General features: G+C 50.3%; 2 protein-coding genes across 2 annotated transcripts; one reads left to right on the top strand and one right to left on the bottom strand.

The window, feature by feature from the left end:
• Positions 1-2,027: 2,027 nt before the first annotated feature.
• On the bottom strand, positions 2,028-5,947 carry TMEM176A (transmembrane protein 176A). Its single transcript, XM_016197012.2, has 6 exons — positions 5,697-5,947; positions 5,120-5,239; positions 3,803-3,859; positions 3,471-3,680; positions 2,471-2,581; positions 2,028-2,105 (listed from the first exon to the last, which is right to left on the bottom strand). Exons 1-6 carry the CDS (start codon positions 5,877-5,879, stop codon positions 2,064-2,066), a joined length of 723 nt encoding a protein of 240 aa, XP_016052498.2. The 5' UTR covers positions 5,880-5,947; the 3' UTR covers positions 2,028-2,063.
• Positions 5,948-7,275: 1,328 nt separating this feature from the next.
• TMEM176B (transmembrane protein 176B) lies at positions 7,276-17,397 on the top strand. Its single transcript, XM_016197013.2, has 7 exons — positions 7,276-7,360; positions 13,064-13,272; positions 14,898-15,008; positions 15,358-15,414; positions 15,646-15,867; positions 16,796-16,915; positions 17,305-17,397. The coding sequence occupies exons 2-7, from the start codon at positions 13,069-13,071 to the stop codon at positions 17,395-17,397; spliced, it is 807 nt and encodes a 268-aa protein (XP_016052499.2). The 5' UTR covers positions 7,276-7,360; positions 13,064-13,068.
• The last annotated feature ends 311 nt before the right edge of the window (positions 17,398-17,708 follow it).

Raw genomic sequence — 17,708 nt, forward strand, 5'->3', positions numbered from 1 at the left:
GTCAGGAATGGTGAGACTGGTGTTTGTAAATGAAGATAACTCCTTTCCTGTGAGTTATAAGAACCCTTTCTGGGGAAGAGAAGTCATTGGAGAGTCCCTAGCAAGTCTAGGGAAACAACGGCTGCCCGTATTTGAGGCAATAGCAAGGCTATGTTGTGGACCAGAAGGAATATGGTCAGTGGGTCCCCTGACTCACTCGACTAGAATAGACCAAAGCAGCACACTTCTGTGGAAGTGGTGGGAATGTCCTCAGCACAGCCAAGCGGAGCTATGATCCAGAGGCACAGGGTCCAGACAATTCAAGTAAAATAAGAACCTGGCCGTCTCTCTGGCCGTCTCTTTGGCCGTACTGGTTGATCGAAAATATATATGCACCCCTATGTTCATTGTGACATTATTTACAATAGCCAAGATTTGGAAGCAACCCAAGTGCCCATCAACAAATGAATGGATAAAGAAGAGGTGCTACCTATAAACAGTGGAATATTACTTGGCCATAAAAAGAATGAAATCTTACCATTTGCACAACGTGGACAGATCTAGAGGGTATTACGCTAAGTGAAATAGGTCAGACAGAGAAAGCAAATACCATATAATTTCACTTATATGTGAAATCTAAAGAACAAAATAAGCGAACAAAACAGAAACAGACTCATGGATACAGAGAACAAACGGAGGGTTGCTGTTCTTGGTATTTTGATTCTGTATCAATCTGAGAATTGGCTAATCAAGTACTAAGACAACTCTGTTGAGATTTTGATTGGAATCACATTGGATTTAAGCATCATTTTTGTTTCATTTTGTTTGGTTAATCCTTACCTGAGGATTTTTCCATTGCTCTTCAGGGAGGGTAGGAGGGAGGGAGGGAGGGAGGGGGAGAGAGAGAGAAACATCCATGTGAGAGAGAGACACATTGACTGGCTGCCTCCCGTACGTGCCCAGACTGGGGATGGGGAGGGAACCCCCAACTGAGGTACGTGCCCTTGACCAGGAATCGAACCAGCGACTCTTTGGTACACAGACCAATGCTCTAACCACAGAGCATACTCGCCAAGGCTGGATTTAGGCATCATTTTGGAGCGTGATGCTATCTTTACAAAACCAAGTCCTCCCTTCTCTGGACAAGTGTATATATTTCCATTTATTTAGGTATTCATAAACATTTTTCAATAATATCTTATGGTTTTATTAATGTCTTGATTGTCTAGATTTATTCCTATAGTTTTGTTGCTATCGTAAATGGTTAAAAAATTTTTTCTTTTTAAAAAATCAGCAAGGAATGACTTTTCCTCATATAAAGATATTCAAAGGTAAACCAAAGGGTGGGCACCTTCTGTTGTGTAGTTGAAGGCCAGGCTCCTTGGGCCTTCCTCTTGCACCATCTCCAGCCCGTGGCTCTAACTTACCCTCCTGGCCACAAGCCGGCTCCTCCAGCTGGAGGGATGCGGTCTGATCCCAGGAGGGAAAAAATGAATTGGGAGAAGAAAGGAGAGAATGACTGCAAGACTGACCAGTTGATCTCTGGGAATACCCTTTGCCTTAAAGTTTGATTTTAATAGAGCAGTACCGATTTAATTGCGATATGTATTTTCCATCCTCTTAGTCTCAGTCTTCCTGTATCCTTGTTTTAGAGGTGTTTCTTGTCAACAGTACATGGATGAATTTTATTAAAAATACAGTGGGCCAGCAACTCTAGACGCCGAGAGGGGATTCAGAGCGGGTTTGCGTTTGGCTCTTTCTCTACTGCCTCTATAGCCAAAGGGCAAATCCTTGGAATAACTAAGCAGGAAGCTGGGAGCAACAACACAGGAGTTTATTATCATCACTGCTCAAGAGGGGACATGAAGTGGGGCAGGGTGGTGAAGGCGTGCAGTTACATGGGCAAGAGGCACTGTGATGGTTGGTGGATCGGGGCCATGGTCTTGGCCGGGGCTGTGGGGGAGGACAGCGGAGGCCACTGGAGGGTCTCATGTCCCTTGGCTGGCTCTTCTTCCAGGAGTCAGATGCAGAGACAACCGGTGCAGAAGGGGAGCTCCAGGCATGAGTACTCAGGAGAGGCAGGGCTAGATTGGACTCACTCCCAGCAGTGGCTTTTGGTCTTTTTCCTGAGGGAGGAGGGGAAGGAGGTGAGCCAGCCCAGCGAGGGAGGGGAAGCACAGATTCTCTCCTCTAAGGCAGCTTAGGTCTGGAGCCAACCAGGTCCAGCATCCTCCTCACGGTATGTAATGCCAAGAGCTCCAAGGCCCCAGCGTGGATACAGACTTCCCTGATTCCTGGGGTCTTTCTTTGGCCTGGGAACAGGGAGCTCTCTGGGCTGACTGACCACTGGGGTAGAAAGACAGGCGCAATGTCCCTTGGAACTCACTGTCATGGGGCCTCTTCTCCTGCCCAGCCATCCACTCTCCATCCCTGTCTCCTAGCCCCATAGCCTGCTGCCCCAAACACTCAGACACATATGTTGGGGACTCACCTCCTTGGGTTGGCGTCTTCTCCAGCAGTACAGAAACAGGGGGGCCAGAGATGTTAGAAGCAGCAGAACCCAGATACTCAACAGCATGGCCTGAAGGCCCAGGGACAGGGCCTGGGGACAGAGGAGCAAAGCTGCAGGTGCCAGAGTGACCATTGCTGTGTGTGCCTCGTCCCAGCCTCCCTGTCATCCTCAAGTCTGTAGCTGCTGGAGGGGGCTGAGGAAAGAGCGCTGTGTGCAAGACGGGCACCCAGGCCTGGCTGGCATGTTTCAGCAGTTGAGCAGCAACCTATTGTCCAGGAGATTGGGGTTCGATTCCCGGTCAGAGCACATGCCAGGGTTGTGGGCTCGATCCCCAGTAGGGGGCGTGCAGGAGGCAGCTGATCAGTGAGTCTCTCATCATTGATGTTTCTATCTCTCTCTCTCCCTCTCCTTTCCTCTCTCTGAAATCAATAAAGACATATTTTTAAAAAAGAAAAAAAGAAGTGCACCCAGAGGCCCCTCTCCTTGGGCTACAGCATCCTCAGGCCTGGGCTATGATTTGGTTTTCCAGCCGCCCCTAACTTTTGCCTTTGCACCAGCACTGCGCACACTGGCAATGCTGATTCACTTATTGTTATTTCAGTGTTTGTGTTTCCTACCAGGCTGTGACACCCACAAGCACAGGAACTGTTTCTGTTTGTTCAATGCCACCATCTGTGGTGACAGCAGTCAGGCTTGGTGCAGAACAGGTGACACTGTTGTTGTTTTTTAATTAATCCTTACCTAAGGATATTTTTCCCCCCATTGGTTTTTAGAGAGAATAGAAGGGAGGGATGGAGGGGGGGAGAGAGAGAGACTCCCATGCGAGAGAGACACATTGACTGGTTGCCTTCTGCATGCACCCTGCAGGCCGTCACTCTAACCACTGAGCAACACCGGCCAGGGCTAGGTGACACTGTTCTGGATGGACAGTCTTTGTGTTGCGCACTGTCTGCGCTGATCCCCTCCCTTGCCCACTTACTGTGGCCATGTGCAGGTAGGACAGGCACCGGTGCAGCCTGCTGGCTTCTTCGGGAGTGCTGGTGGGCAGGGGGGTCCTCCAGGAGGGGGTGCTATCACAGAGTTCATCCATGAACTCATAGAATTCTCCCTGGAAATAATATGCCCCAGTGGAGATGGCGGCAATGGCTGTGGCGAAAGCTGCCAGGGCTAGCAGGGTCCTCAGCAGGGCCTGGGGTGGAGACAGAGAGACCTTGTGATTCAGTCTCCCTTGGAGACCAGCCCAGGGGAAGGGTGTGCAATGGGGAGGGAGGCTTGGGGTGGCCTCCAGTGTCTGCAGTTCCCCAAACTCACCCAGCAGGTGCCACCCCTTTTCTCATAAATGAAGACAGCGACTCCAGCCAGCACAGCCTGGGGAGAGACAGGAGAGACGGCAGGTTGGCACAGGACACGTAAGCCCTTCCAGCAGCCTGCTTTTCTTCCCCTCTGTACCTCTCACAGGTAGAGCCGGCCCTGCCCCAGAATAGGTGGACTGGGAGTTTTGAGCTAAGCTTGTTGTGAGTGGGAAGTCAGCGGTGAAGGTGTGGAGGCCTTGACCAGACTCCTCCGGCTGAAGGACCCTCTGTTTTAGTGACATCAAAAAGCATTCATGGTTGCCCGGCCAGGCGTGACTCAGCGGTTGAGCGTCGACCTAAGATCCAGGCGATCGGGGTTCGATTCCTGGTCAGGGCACGTGCCCGGGTTGCAGGCTCAATCCCCAGTTGGGGGCGTGCAGGAGGCAGCCGATCAATGACTCTCGCATCATTGATGTTTCCATCTCTCTCTCTCTCCTTTCCCCTCTCTGAAATCAATAAAGATATTTAAAAAAGAAAAAAAAAAGAAAAGCACTCGTGGTCAAGCCAGGTGTGAGCCCTCTCTCCCTTCTCCAAAGCCTTCCTCTTTAAGCCACACCAGGTGCTTCCTGAGAGCTCAGGTAGAAGACCTGGGCTGTTGGAGAAGTGCTCAGTTCAAGATGAGTCCGGGCTGCCTCAGGGAGGTGCCTGTGCCCGCATAGCTCTGCTCCAGGGCTCACAGGACAGGAAGCCTGGTCCATCCCAGTGGGCAGATGACGACTTCGGCCGCGCTTTCAATAGCGATGTTTCGCTTTATTCTGTGAGTGTGTGTGAGTTTGCCAAAGGCCCTCAATCCTGCCATGACCTGCCCACCCAGCTGCTACTACAGATCGCATCCCCACGGCCTGCTGACATGAACAGTTGACCTTCAGTGACACCCAAGGACCTGCAGAGGGCAGTGCGAAAGGACCAGGAGGTGCCCCTTCCGTGGGGAGTCTACACTCTCCAGGGCGCTCTATCTGCCCCACCTCTATGCAAGCCAAGGGTCTGGAGATGAGCCGGGGCCTAGATCCTTAGTTGATATTTGCTGTTGAGAGTGAGGAGAGGTGGCTGGCTTGGTGGGAGATGCCTGGGCAAGAAGCCAGAAGAGCTGATTTATATCACTACTCCCCTCAGCTCTTTTCTCATCTGTGAAAACAGGGAACTGCCTGGGGGACTTGGGGTCTTTTCCGTGGGTAACATTCCACAGTACCACATTGACGGGGATAGTGTTGATAGTGACGGGCAGTCCCTTCTGACACGTCCACTAGCCCGCCCACCATCCTCTGGCCCCACTCACCACAACTCCTGTCCAGATGCCAGCGGCACACACCCTCGTGAGAGACCAGTTATTGTAGAATGTGATGCAGCCCAATCCTCCTAGTAACCCGCTCAGCAGCCCCAGCACGATCTGCACCACCTGAAAGACTAAGAGCCTGAGAACCTGGCCCCCAAGTCCCAGGGGAGCTTTAAGGCCCTGCTGCTCCAGGCATTGATTGTGAGAACCCCATAAAGAAGAAGGGGAGAGGGAGAAAAAGAGAGGTAGGGGGAGGGAGAAGGGAGGAGAGGGGAAGGGAGGCAGCCACGCTGCGTCTGGCCCAGGGGAGAGCCTGGACTCAGGGTTCCACCGGCTGGGACTTTCGTGGTCACTTCTGTAGCCCACAGTATATCCTACCTACAGCTTTCACTGAGACGGGCAGTGAGTGAGGAAGGAAGCCAGAAACGGGGCCCAGGGGAACCGGGTTTCCAGGCATTAGATAAAATGGACTCAGTGTCCTATGCAGATTGAGGCTGGCCCAAAGTGAGTTTGGCAAGAGGAGGTGGCTTCCCTTTTCTGCTGTAGGGACCCCATGTGCCCCACCAGCAACTCTGCTCACCCAGGAGGCCACCAGCACCCGTCTGCTGCCCGGGGTGTGGGGGGCGGCATCGGGGGCAGAAGAGCGCAGCAGGGAGCTCAGGTTCAGCACAGGCTCCTGGTGGACGTGCACCTCAATGTGGGTGGGCTTGGGGGCCCCAGGGGCCACCTCACCTCCGTCTGCCATCCCCATGCCCATGGACATTGCCTGGAGGAAAAATCGGCAAGTTTTTATTAAAAATTTGTTAAGTTTTTATTGATTTCAGAGAGTTCAGGAAAGGAGAGGGAGAGAGAGAGACAGAAACATCAATGATGAGAGAGTCAACTGGGGAGCCCGAAACCCCTGCATGTGCCCTGAGAGGGAATCAAACCGAACCAGTGACCTCCTGGTTCATAGGTTGATGCTCAACCGCTGAGCGGGCAAAGTCGGCAGATTTTCACAGATTCCACTGGAGTTGGGGACTGGCGGGGACCCCTGGTGACAGAACAGCATCCCTGGCTCCCTATCCAGGGGTGAGGAGTGTTGGTCAGGGCAGCCTGACTTTGCTGAGCCCCTGGAACCGCCCCTTTCACCTCGGAGCTGCTCTGTCCCCCTATTTTTCTTCCCAGCCTCAGGAGCTGGACCAAGTAGTGCCTGCACCCCCACCTCTCCACCTTCTGCTCCCTTGGGGCCATCGCAGCCCATGCCCGGCTCTTCTCCAGGGCTGCCCGACAGATCCCCCGTCCCTGCTGCCTGCTGAGCTTCTACCATTGCAGCTGCGCCCCGGCCACTGCTGAGCCCCTCAGCGCCTCACTCTCCACCTGTGGCCGCTCAGCCCCCGTGAAGAACTGCATCGTGGGTGAAGGTGGGCTGACTTGGCATCAAACAGGGGTGCACCTGGCCCCACTCTTGCCGCCTTCTTGGAGTCACCTGCTCTATGTAGTGATTGGTCCCTCCCTTCCTCCCTCCCAGCAAGTTCGGAGGGGCGAGGCTGCAGAGGCCTGTTGGGGGTGGGTGAGGAGAGATGGAGGTCCCCCTGGGGAGGGGTCCTGTGAGCAGGGAGAAGGGGGAAAGGGCCGGGGCTGGGGACTGCCTCACCTGCACTCCCCAGGGGTCGGAGGCTAGTGGAGCAGGGAGGCCTGGAGGAGCTGAGTGCTGAGACCAGGCAGGCGGAGGAAGCAGGGCTGGTTGGGCTTTAGCCACCAGCTTCCCGGAGACCAGCTGGGACAGAGGGGCCCCTCTGGGGTCTTCCAGCGGCTGGCGGATCACCAGGAGCCAGATGGGTGACCTAGGGGACCGCGGCACTGAGTAGCCCTGGGAAACTCCATGGGCTGTCCTTTCCCCAGCCCCTGGGCAGGGGCCTGCTGAACAAGACTTTGCCTGTATGTGAGTGTGTTCGTCCCAGTGCCAGTGTGTGTGTTGTCTGCATAGGTGTGAGTGTGTGTCTCTGTGTGTGTCCGTGTGGGTGCTCTACCTTCTCCAGCTAGCCCGATTATTGCTCAAGACAGAACCCCCCGAGAAGGGCCCCTCTGATGAGTCACATATTCATTAGCTGTTTTCTGGGAAGTTGTGATGCTGAAGGTCAGAGCTTACCCTCTCTCCCCCTTCCTTCAGCTCTTCTCCTCCCGCTCAAAAGCAGGTCCTCAGCTCCGTGTCTGCAGCAACCAGCCCTGCTCTGTGGGGTGCCGACTCCCAGGGGACAACAGGTGAGCAGGGCCCTCACAACCCAGGTGGCCCCTCACTGCAGGATCTCCATCTCTCTCTAAGTCCCCCAGGCGTGTCCCTAAAGCCCCCATCCTGTCTCACAGAATGCCATTCTCCCCCCATTCCTTGTTACCTTTGACTGGAGAGGCAGGGGGGCCTGTGCCAAGGCAGCCTGGCCTTCCCCCTCCCTCACGAATGCCTCACGCCTTTATTCTGGGTGCGGTAGCTGAGGCTCAGGCAGTTTGGTGGTGAGAGATCCCTCCAGAGTAAAGCCCAGAGTGAAGCCCAGGTTGTGGTGGGGATCTTGGTCTTCTGTCCCCAACTCCAGGGGATCCTGGTCCTCTGTCCCCAACTCCAGGGCATCCTGGTCCTCTCCCCCCAGCTCCAGAAGGAGCTGGGCAGCAGGGAAGAGCCACAGCCTGGAGTCAGGGTGGTGTGGATGGGGAATCTTCATGGGGCTGGTCTGATTCTAAGGAAGAGCAGGGGGATAGAGTGGGGTGGGGTACCCAGAGGGCTCAGAGGGAGCCCCAGGCATATTCAGGGCTGTGACATGATGCTGATGCCTGGGCTCCTGGGGACAATGTTGGAATCAGGGCTGGACTTCTTTGCATGTGTCTTTGATAAAGTTGGAACCACCTTGTACATCTGCAGAATTGTCAACCACCTGTACCTTATACTTTAAAGGAGGCCAGGTGGGTGAGAAGGGGCCTGCTCTCAAAGGCACATAGAATATAAATGGGAAGACTCTAAGATCACTGTCACTGCTGCTGTTGTTAGAACTGTTACGCATAACATTATGATCAAAACAGTGATACTTAAGTAGGATGTGCTCTAGAATCACCCACAGAGGATTTCTTTTGGAACTAGGCAAGTTGATTATAACGTGCATATGGAGAAGTAATCTAGGAAAAATGGCTGTGGAGAAAAAAGTAACATGGTGTGTGTGTGGGAGGGGTGTCATGAAATAGCTCATCTAAATACTAAACTCTATCGTATAAATTAAAATTTTGGTCATAGTGTATGACTCATCAGACACACCAATGGGTAGAATATCAAGATTAGAATACACCTGAATTCCTAAGGCAATTTCATTTTTGCTTAGGGAGCATTTTATTTTATTTTTTAATATAACTTTTTTGTTTTTCAACTACAATTGACATATAATATTATATTAGTTTCAGGTTTTACAACATAATGATTAGGCATTTATATAACTTATGAAGTGATCACCCCAATAGGTCTAGTTTACATCTGACACCATACGTAGTTGCTACAATATTATTGACTCTATTCATTATGATGTACTTTACATCCCTGTGACTGTTGTTATAGCTGGCAGTTTGCATATCTTAATCCCTTCCAGTTTTTCACTCATTTCCCCTACACCTTTCCCATCTGGCAATCATAAAAATGTTCTCTGTATTTATGAGTTTGTTTCTGTTTTGTTTATTTATTTTGTTCTTTAGATGACACACATACATGACATAATATGGCATTTGTCTTTCTCTGACTTACTTCATAGTAGCCTCTGGTTCATCCATGTTGTAGATGGCAAAATTTCCTTCTTTTTTATGGCTGAGTAATATTTCATTGTACTATCTCTTCTTTATCCATTTGTCTATCCATGGACACTTATGTTCCTTCCATATCTTGACTATTATAAATAATACCACAATGAACAAAGGAATGCATATGTCTTTTCAAATTAGTGTTTTGGGTTTCTTTGGGTAAATATCCAGAAGTGGAATTGTTGGGTCTCTTTGTCTGTTGTTATAGCCTTTGTTTTAAAGTCTATTTTGTTTAATATAAATATTGCTACTCCAGCTTTTTAAAATTTCCATTTACATGAAATATCTTTTTTCACCTCTTTACTTTTAGTTTGCGTGTGTCTTTCAATCTGAAGTGGGTCTCTTGTAGGCAGCATAGGTATGGATCTTGTTTTCTTATCCATTCAGCTACCCTATGTCTTTTTATCCATTTTTAATCCATTTACATTTAAAGTAATTACTGATAGGTATGTAGTTATTGCCATTTTATTATTCATATTTTTAATCTTTTTCTTCTTCTTTTTGAAGAAGTTCCTTTAAGATTTCTTGTAATACTGGTTTGGTGGTGATTAACGCCTTAAGCTTTTTCTTGTCTGGGAAGATCTTTATCTCTCTTTCAATTCTAAATGATAGCTTTACTGGGTAGAGTAATCTTGGTTATAGTTCCTTGCTTTTTATCACTGAATATTTTGTAACAATCCCTTCTTGCCTGCAAAGTCTCTGTTGAGAAATCAACTAACAGTCTTATGGGAGCTCCCTTACAGGTAACTAACTGCTTTTCTCTTGCTGCTTTTAAGATTCACTCTTTGTCTTCATTCAACTTCGGCATTTTAATGATGATGTGTGTTGGTATGGGCCTCTTTGGGTTCATCTTGTCTGGACTCTCTGCGCTTCCTGGACTTGTATGTCTATTTCCTCCATTAAGTTAGGGAAGTTTTCTGTCATTATTTATTCAAATATATTCTCACTCCCTTGCTCTCTCTTTTCTCCTTCTGATACCCCTGTGATGTGAATGTTGTTACACTTGATGTCCATAGGTCCCTTAAACTATCCTCATCTTAAAAAATTATTTTTCCTTTTTGCTGTTCTGTTCTGATTGGGTGTTTTCTGCTACCTTGTCTTCCAAATCACTGATTTGGTCCTCTGCTTCATCTAATATACTGTTGATTCCCTATTTCTAATGTATTCTTCATTACAGTTATTGTATTTTTCACTTCTGATTGATTCTTTTTTTAAAATGTTTTCTCTCCCCTTTTTTAATGTTTCATATCTCTTTGTTAAAGTTCTTACTAAGTTCATTGAACATCCTTATAAACAGTATTTTGAACTCTGTATCTGGTAGCTTGCTTGTCTTCATTTTGTTTAGTTATTTTTCTGAAGTTTTGTTTTATTCTTTCATTTTGGAACATGTTTCTTTGTCTCCTCATTTTGGCTGCCTCCCTGTGTTTGTTTCTATGTATTAGGTAGAGCTGTTATGTCTCCCGGTGTTGGTAGAGTGGCTTTATGTAGTAGGTGTCTTGTGAGGCCCTGTGGGGTAGTCTCTCTGGTTGCTTGGGCTGGGTGCTCCAGGAGTACCCCTTGTGTGGGTTGTGTGTGCCCTCCTTTTGTAGTTGAACCTTGATTGCTGTTGGGATGTGAATGGGAGGGATTGACCCTCAGGCTGATTGACTATGAAGGCTGGCCATGACTATCGCTGTTGTGCAGGGGCTGACCTCATGGAGCAGGATTTGCTTTAGTGAGGCTCCAGTGCCTGCCGAATCCACCCTTTTGGTGTGTCATTTATGGAAGAGGTTGTGTAGTGCTCTGGTGTGTTCTGAAGCTGGCCACCAGGTTTGTTGGTTCTGGGGCCTCTTGGGACGGTCTCTGGTGCAGGCAAGCTCATTGGCTGCCTTTGCTCTGCCCAGGGCCACACCAACACACATCATCATTAAAATGCCAAAGGTTGAAGACAAAGAGAGAATCTTAGTAGCAGCAAGAGAAAAGCAGTCAGTTACCTATAAGTGATCTGCAGATGGTTGCCGATTTTTCTGGGATTGGAGGTGCCTGGGAGAGGCAAGACATGAACCTAAGCTGGCTACTACTAGTGCTGGGCTTGGGGTTGCTTATTAAAGATACAGGGTATACCTAGGCCATTCAAGTTGGGTGGGGCAGGGTCTCAGGGAATCACCAGGGTGAGGTGAACAGTGTGAGCCAGACTGATGGAGACTCAGATATGGTGCCCACCTCCTGGCTCTGTGGGTGGGTAGGTGGAGGGTCTCAAAAAAGGAACAATGGCCTCTGCCAGCACTTCTGTCTGGGAGAAAGCTGCCCCTTTAGCCCTTGCCCTGAAGACAGATAATTCAGTTCCTCCCTGTATGTCCCTCACTTTTTGAGCTGCTGCTCTGGTGCTAGGGCTCAGAGAGAGTAAGTCTGAGTAAGTCCGTGTGTGGGTCCTTTAAGAGGAACTGCCTGGGACTCCAGCAGCCTCTGTCTCCCTCAGCCTCAATCCTGGATGGTTTTTACAGCCAGAAGTTATGGGGACTTCTCTTCCTGGCATCTGACCTTGGGCTGGGAGGCCTGATGTCGGGGATTTCCACAGCCAAGATATCTCTCTCAATTTTAAACAGCCACATGTGGGTTTAGGACCAGCTTGTTCTGCATCTCGGTCTCTCCTACCAGTCTCGATGTGGCTTCTTCTGTATATTCTTAGTTATAGGACTTACATTCAGCTAGACTTCAGGTGGTCCTGAATGATGGTTGTTCTGTAGTTTAGTTGTAATTTTGATGTGGTCGTGGAAGGAGGCAAGTGCAGTATTTACCTATGCCACCATTTTAACTGGAAGTCCCCCAAGCATCCGAAAGGACTTCTTGATGCTAATTAGAAGCTATGTGAATTGGTGGGCAATTGATCCAGACTGGACCTAGAGAAAATGGAAATAAATATGCTTCACTAATCCACTCTAGGGACACTCCCCAGAGAAACTTGAGTCCAGGTTCAAAAAGGGACAGGCATATAAAGATGTTTATAATGCCAACAATCAAGGCAGGAATGGAGGTAGGGTTCACACTGGATCCAGACAGTCCAAAGAAAAACTGGGGAGCTGAAGGAGGATGAGACATGTCTTTACTTCAGCCTGTGGTGGGACTGAACGTACACGAGAAACAAACTGCACTTTTCCCAGTGGCAGCCAGCTGGGCATACATGGGGGATAAAACCACACTACAGGGGACAAACCACAGCCTGGAAAGTCCTGAGCCAGTGTTATAGGAGCCAGTGTTATAGTGGCTCTCAGCCAAGAAGGGGTTAGACATTAGTCAGCTAACATGACATCTGTTATGACTATGCTATATCATGTTTACATAACTGGGGCCTTGGCTGGGAGGAAATGGAGAGAAAGCCTAAGTGTTTTCACTGTCCCTGCAATGTTCATTACAACGGCAGGTCAGAGGCAACTGGGTGCCCATCACTGTGTCAACAAAAGGCCACAGCAACCAATCCAGTGCCAACAGGTGTCCTCAGTCAGGGAAACACAGCCTCTGGTAGAAACCAAAAGTGTGTTCTCAGGGGAGCATTGTAAAGCATTGGGGGAAAGATGATATATTCCACAGGCAGAACACACCCTTCAGAAGTTAACCATGTGAAAAAAAACAACAAAAAACCCCAACCCCTGTCTTCCAATTGACAAGGAATATTCCTGATGGATCAATATTTAAATGTGAAAACTGAAAGCCTAAAACCACTTAGAAAACATACACAGAAGCATTCTACTATCATAAGGAAATCATAAGGCAGAGAAAATGCATTTATAGGGTTAATTGAAAAAAATCCATGTATAAGTGGATCCATGCAGTTCAAACCCAGGCTGTTCAAGGCTCAGGTGTACATGCTAAGTCACTGAAATAAATAATACAGATTCCTTTCTTTGTCCAACCCAAGACCTAGACACAATGTGTTAGACCATTTTGGGGATATGCCCAGGAACATACATGGTGAAGAACTCTAGAGGTGATTTGGGTTTGCAGCCCAGATCAAGGTCATTGTGACATTGACCCTGGCACTGGGAAGGCCCTTGGAATCTTGACAAAGAGCCTGTTTTCTCTCCTTTCCCTCATGCAATGTATCCCTCGTTATCTCACCCAGTTCCCAGACCTTGTTTCTGCACGTCTTCTCCCCAACAGGTAGGATGACCCACTACACGGTGACCGTGAATGGGGCGGACATGGCCTCTGCGCTGTCCCAGCCCACCCACATCAACATCCACATCCACCAGGAATCGGTTTTGACACAACTGCTGAAAGCTGGGGGCTCCCTGAAGGAGCTCTTCTCTGGCCCTCGGGGCACTGGCCCTCCCACAGCCAGGATAAGCCAGGGGCTGCTGGCAGGAGGGGTAAGAGGGGGCTGGAGAGGTGGGTGGGCCAGGTGATGAGGACAGCAAAGCTCCTCCTTCAGTAGGGGGCCAGAAAGGAAAGTGGGTCAAGTCCCCATGAGGACTCACTCTTTGTGTCCCATCTTGTTTGGGAAAAGAAGGTTTGGAAGTTTCTGCACGGACATTTGGGTGGAAAGCAGCGGGGCAGTCCCAGCCAGAGGTGGGGATGGGCAGAAGATCCCTGGAAGCTGTCCATTCCTTTTAATTGAACCCCTGTGGGCAGAGTGCCTACAGGTAAGGCCACATGATAGGTGCTTTGGGGAAACTCCAGGGAGAACCCCTAGGTTTTATAACCCACAAGTGCACAGCACCCACCAGAAGGGATCAGGCAACTACAGAAGTGCCTAGAATTAAAGGTAGATCAGTTGATGTCCTTGGGAGGCTTCAGGCTGCCTCAAGCCAGGAGCTGTCTAAGGAGGAGGTATGGAGGGTCTGCACCTGTGTGGTCATGGCAGAAATGACAAGGAAAGAGAGGAGTCCAGATCCTTTGTGAATTCCCCCACGACTTGGGAGTGAATGGGTTTGGGAGGAGAGGAGTCTAAGAACATGCTGAGGCTTGCAGTGTGGGTAACCAGGGTGTCGGAGCCCTGGAAGTCAGGAGAGGCAGGTGTCAGGAGTGCGGGTAGGGTGTGGGGTTTGGATGGGAGGATTCTGAGATGCCGGAAGAGCGTGCAGGTGGTGATGTCCAAGATGCGGTGATAGTTGGGTTCTCCAGGAAGCAGACATGAATTGGAGTGAGGTGTGCAAAAAGTTTTTTGGCATCTAACCACCTATGACAGGAAAAGAGAGGGACAAGGATTGAGCAGGGGTAGACATTAGGATATGATGTAGGTCTGACAGGTCTCTGCCAGCCTGGTGGGGAGCTGGGCATTAAAGACTGCCCACTTCAGTTCCCTGGTAGGTGGAAATGGCTCCTTACCACCTCCTTGCTTAGCCGTTGGCTGTGTTTGTGCCTTTGGAGGAAGATGAGGGGACCTGAATGAGCTGACCCCGGTAGGCTGTGAACCAACCACACTCCCTTCTTTTCCCCCTCATTGATTTTTTAGAGATAGTGGGAGGGAGGGGGGAGAGGGGAGAGAGAGAAAGAGGCAGAGAAAGAGAGAAACATCAATGTGACAGAGACACACATCGATTGGTTGCCTTCTACACGCACCCCGACCAGGCCTGGGGATCCGATCTGCAACCTAGGTACGGTAGGTGCCCTTGACTGGGAATCAAACTTGTGGTGTGCAGGTGGACACTCTCACCGCTGATCCATGCCAGCCATTCCTCTCTTGAAGGGGATCTTTGCCACCCATCCTGGACAGGGTGATGGGATTCCCAAAGGAGAAGCATCCAGTGGGATGACAGAGCGTGGTGTTTAGGAAAGAGTAATGAAGGACAAAAGCCTGGCATGTCAGAGGGATCAGGGAGAACCAGGACATGCCTCTTCATGTATGTTGAGGGAACAGAATCTTCCAGACTCACAACTGCAGAGGTCAAGACAGAGGAAAAGGAGAGGAAAGGCACCTAGATAGGAGCTAGGTGGCTGCTCCCGGGTGTGTAGGCTTGTGGGAAGGGGTCTGATCTTTCACCCTATCTTGCAGGTGACCCAGATATTACTGGGGGCTGTGAGCTGTGCCTTTGGAGTGCTTCTGTACTTTGGGCCCTGGACCGAGCTGCGTGGCTCAGGCTGTGCCTTCTGGGCAGGATCTGTGGTAAGGAAGAAGCTGTGAGCTCAGTGGGAGGCAAGTGATTATGGGCCAGGAGAGAATTCCTTTGGGTCTGGGCCAAAGTTTTGGGGAAGAGACCAATGACCTGGAGTCCAAATGCCCTTTGCCAAGAGGAAGCTGCCTTAGGGGGTGAACAAAACCCTCCCACTCTTCCTTTTCCTCTTTAAGGCAAGGGTGGGGCAGTTGTATGGAATCCTGTCCATAGGCTAGGCTTCTTGACCTGTCCTTTGGATCATGTTTCAAACTGGCAGTTGTGGGAACTGTTGGGAGAGGGTGATGTCGGAGATCATTTCAGAAGAGTAACTGGAAGGACTTGTGTGGTGTCTTCTCCCAGGCTATTGCAGCAGGAGTTGGAACCCTTGTCCATGAGAAGCACCGGAGCTTGCTTTCAGTGAGTTGGGCACCCGTTTTCCCCACCTTTTCCTCTGCCCCCTCCCAGGTCTCAAGTTTTCTGCCCCATTTTCTGTCTTCTCCCCTTTGGGTCCCAATATCCTGAGATCTTTCTTGGAGGGCAGGAAGGGTTTCCTGGGCCAGGAAGCTGGGGAAGAGGAGACAGGTTTGAGGCCGGGACCCCATGGCTCTGCCAACAACAGAGTCTGCATCCAGAACTTCTCTCTTTTAGGGCTGGGCGTCAGGTTTTCTTACCTTGGCTGGCATTGCCACGGGCGTGGCTGCTGTTGTCTTCTCTGTGAACAGCATCATCTGGGAGAGCGATGACCTCTTCAGTTCCGTGTGTGACCTCCCAGTCCCTGCCACCACAATCATGGATTACCAATGGATGCAGAGAGACACTGACTCAGTGTGGCAGAAGGCTAGGTGTAAAATCTCCATGCACTTACTGAGGGTGAGAATGGGGAGTCCCATTTTTCAGGGACCCATCACAAATATTTGTTTAGAAGGAACAGGGCACTAGAGGGCACAGATGTAGGCTCTTTGGGATTGGACCTCATCCTACGTCTTTGGCTCAAGTTTTAACTTAAGCTGAAGACAATTCTCAGACCCTCGTGGTATGAAGATTTCCTGAATCAAAGGAGATGAGGGGCAAAGCAGAGACACTTAAGAGTGGATGTCATAGACCACTCATCTGTCTTTTCTGGTGGCTGGGTGTTCCAGTTTATCTTTTGCTGCATAACACACCTCTCTCAAATGTAGTGGCTTAAACCTATAGCTTATCATTACCTCTCACAGTCTGTTGGTGGAGTGGGCTCACATGGCAGGTCCTCACTTGGGTTTTCTCATGAAGCCGCAGTTGTGTCAGTTGGGGCATGAAGTCATCCAATGGCTGGTCTGGGCTGGACATCCAAGTTGGTGCACTCCCATGGCTGGCAATTGATGGCTCTTGGCTGCATGGTCAGCTGAGCCTGGCAGGCAGAGAGCCTACAATGGCTTTTCCACATGGGTTGGGCTTCTCATAGCCTGGCAACTAGGTTCTGACTCAGAGTACCCCACTGTGAGCACTCCAAGGGGTAGGAGTGGAAGCTTCCAGGAATGGAAGCTGTTAAGGGCTATCCTTGGCATAGTGTCATTTCCATGGTATTTTATTGGGGAGAACGATTGCAGATCCTTCCAGATTCTAAGGGGTGGAGAAACAGACCCCACCTCTTCATAGCGGGTGGTAAGGTCACACACAGGTGGGGTGGGATCTGCTTTGGTGGGAAGTAGTTAGTTGGGTAGAGTCTGATTCCTTTGTGGGGGGAGGAAGATGTGGTAGTCAGAGTAGAATCAGAGGAGTGGACGCCTGGCACTTATCTTATTTCTTCCTTTATCTCCAGAAATTGTTCCTAGGAATCCGTATTCTGCTCCTGGCTGTCTGTGCCCTTCAGGTCATTGTATCCTTGGCTTCCCTCAGCCTGGGTCTTCAAAGCTTGTGTGGCCAGAGCTCCCAGCCCACGGTGAGCTGTCAGGGAGGCACTGGGACAGAGTGGGTCTGGTTGGTGAGGCCCTGGGAATAGGGGGGCTCATGGGGCGGGAAACACTGCTTCTCAGAAGTTGTGCTCCACCTTCCTCAGCTTCTTCCCAGGGCTGGGTTCTGTCCTTGGCTGTCTGGGGAATTGGACCCATCATTGTCACCTGGGTTAACTCTGGTCCCCCACCTCTCCGCACCCTCCTTTGCTGTCACTTCTCCCCTCCCTTCCTTTGTGTCTTAGATCTTTGTCCAGCACCCCTTCCTCTGCCACCTTTTCCTTCTTCCCTTTCCTTTTCTTGATTCCAAGTTCTGTGGGGCTGCCTCTGCCCCACCCTTTTCTCCCCCAGGGCTAATTCCCCACCCCGTCTGTTTTAGGGTGAGGAAGAGTCTGAGAAGAAGCTGCTGGGGGAGAATTCAGTGCCTCCCTCCCCATCCAAGGAGAAGACCACACCTGCCATGGTCCTGTGAATGGCCAGAGGCCCCGCCTGGATCCCCCCCGCCCCCCAGCCCCCGCCTGCATGTCCCTCCAGAGTAGCCCAGGGCCTGTGGTGACCACAATGCTCTCTTCCAGGGCCCCTCACCGCCCTGTCCCTCACACTTGCCTCTCCTTTGGCCACTGTCCAGCCCCTCCTCCTCTCCCCGCCATCCTCACTGTGTGTCCTCAATTCAGTGAATGCTGATTAAACAGAAACAATCACAACAAATATTTTAAAAGAAAAAAGACACCGGTCTCTCTTTGTTTAAACCCGCAGTGTGCCCGGAGAGGCCTTTTTCTGTGT

This window comes from Miniopterus natalensis, chromosome 10 (assembly GCF_054644295.1).
Source record: "Miniopterus natalensis isolate mMinNat1 chromosome 10, mMinNat1.hap1, whole genome shotgun sequence".
Lineage (NCBI taxonomy): Eukaryota > Metazoa > Chordata > Mammalia > Chiroptera > Miniopteridae > Miniopterus > Miniopterus natalensis.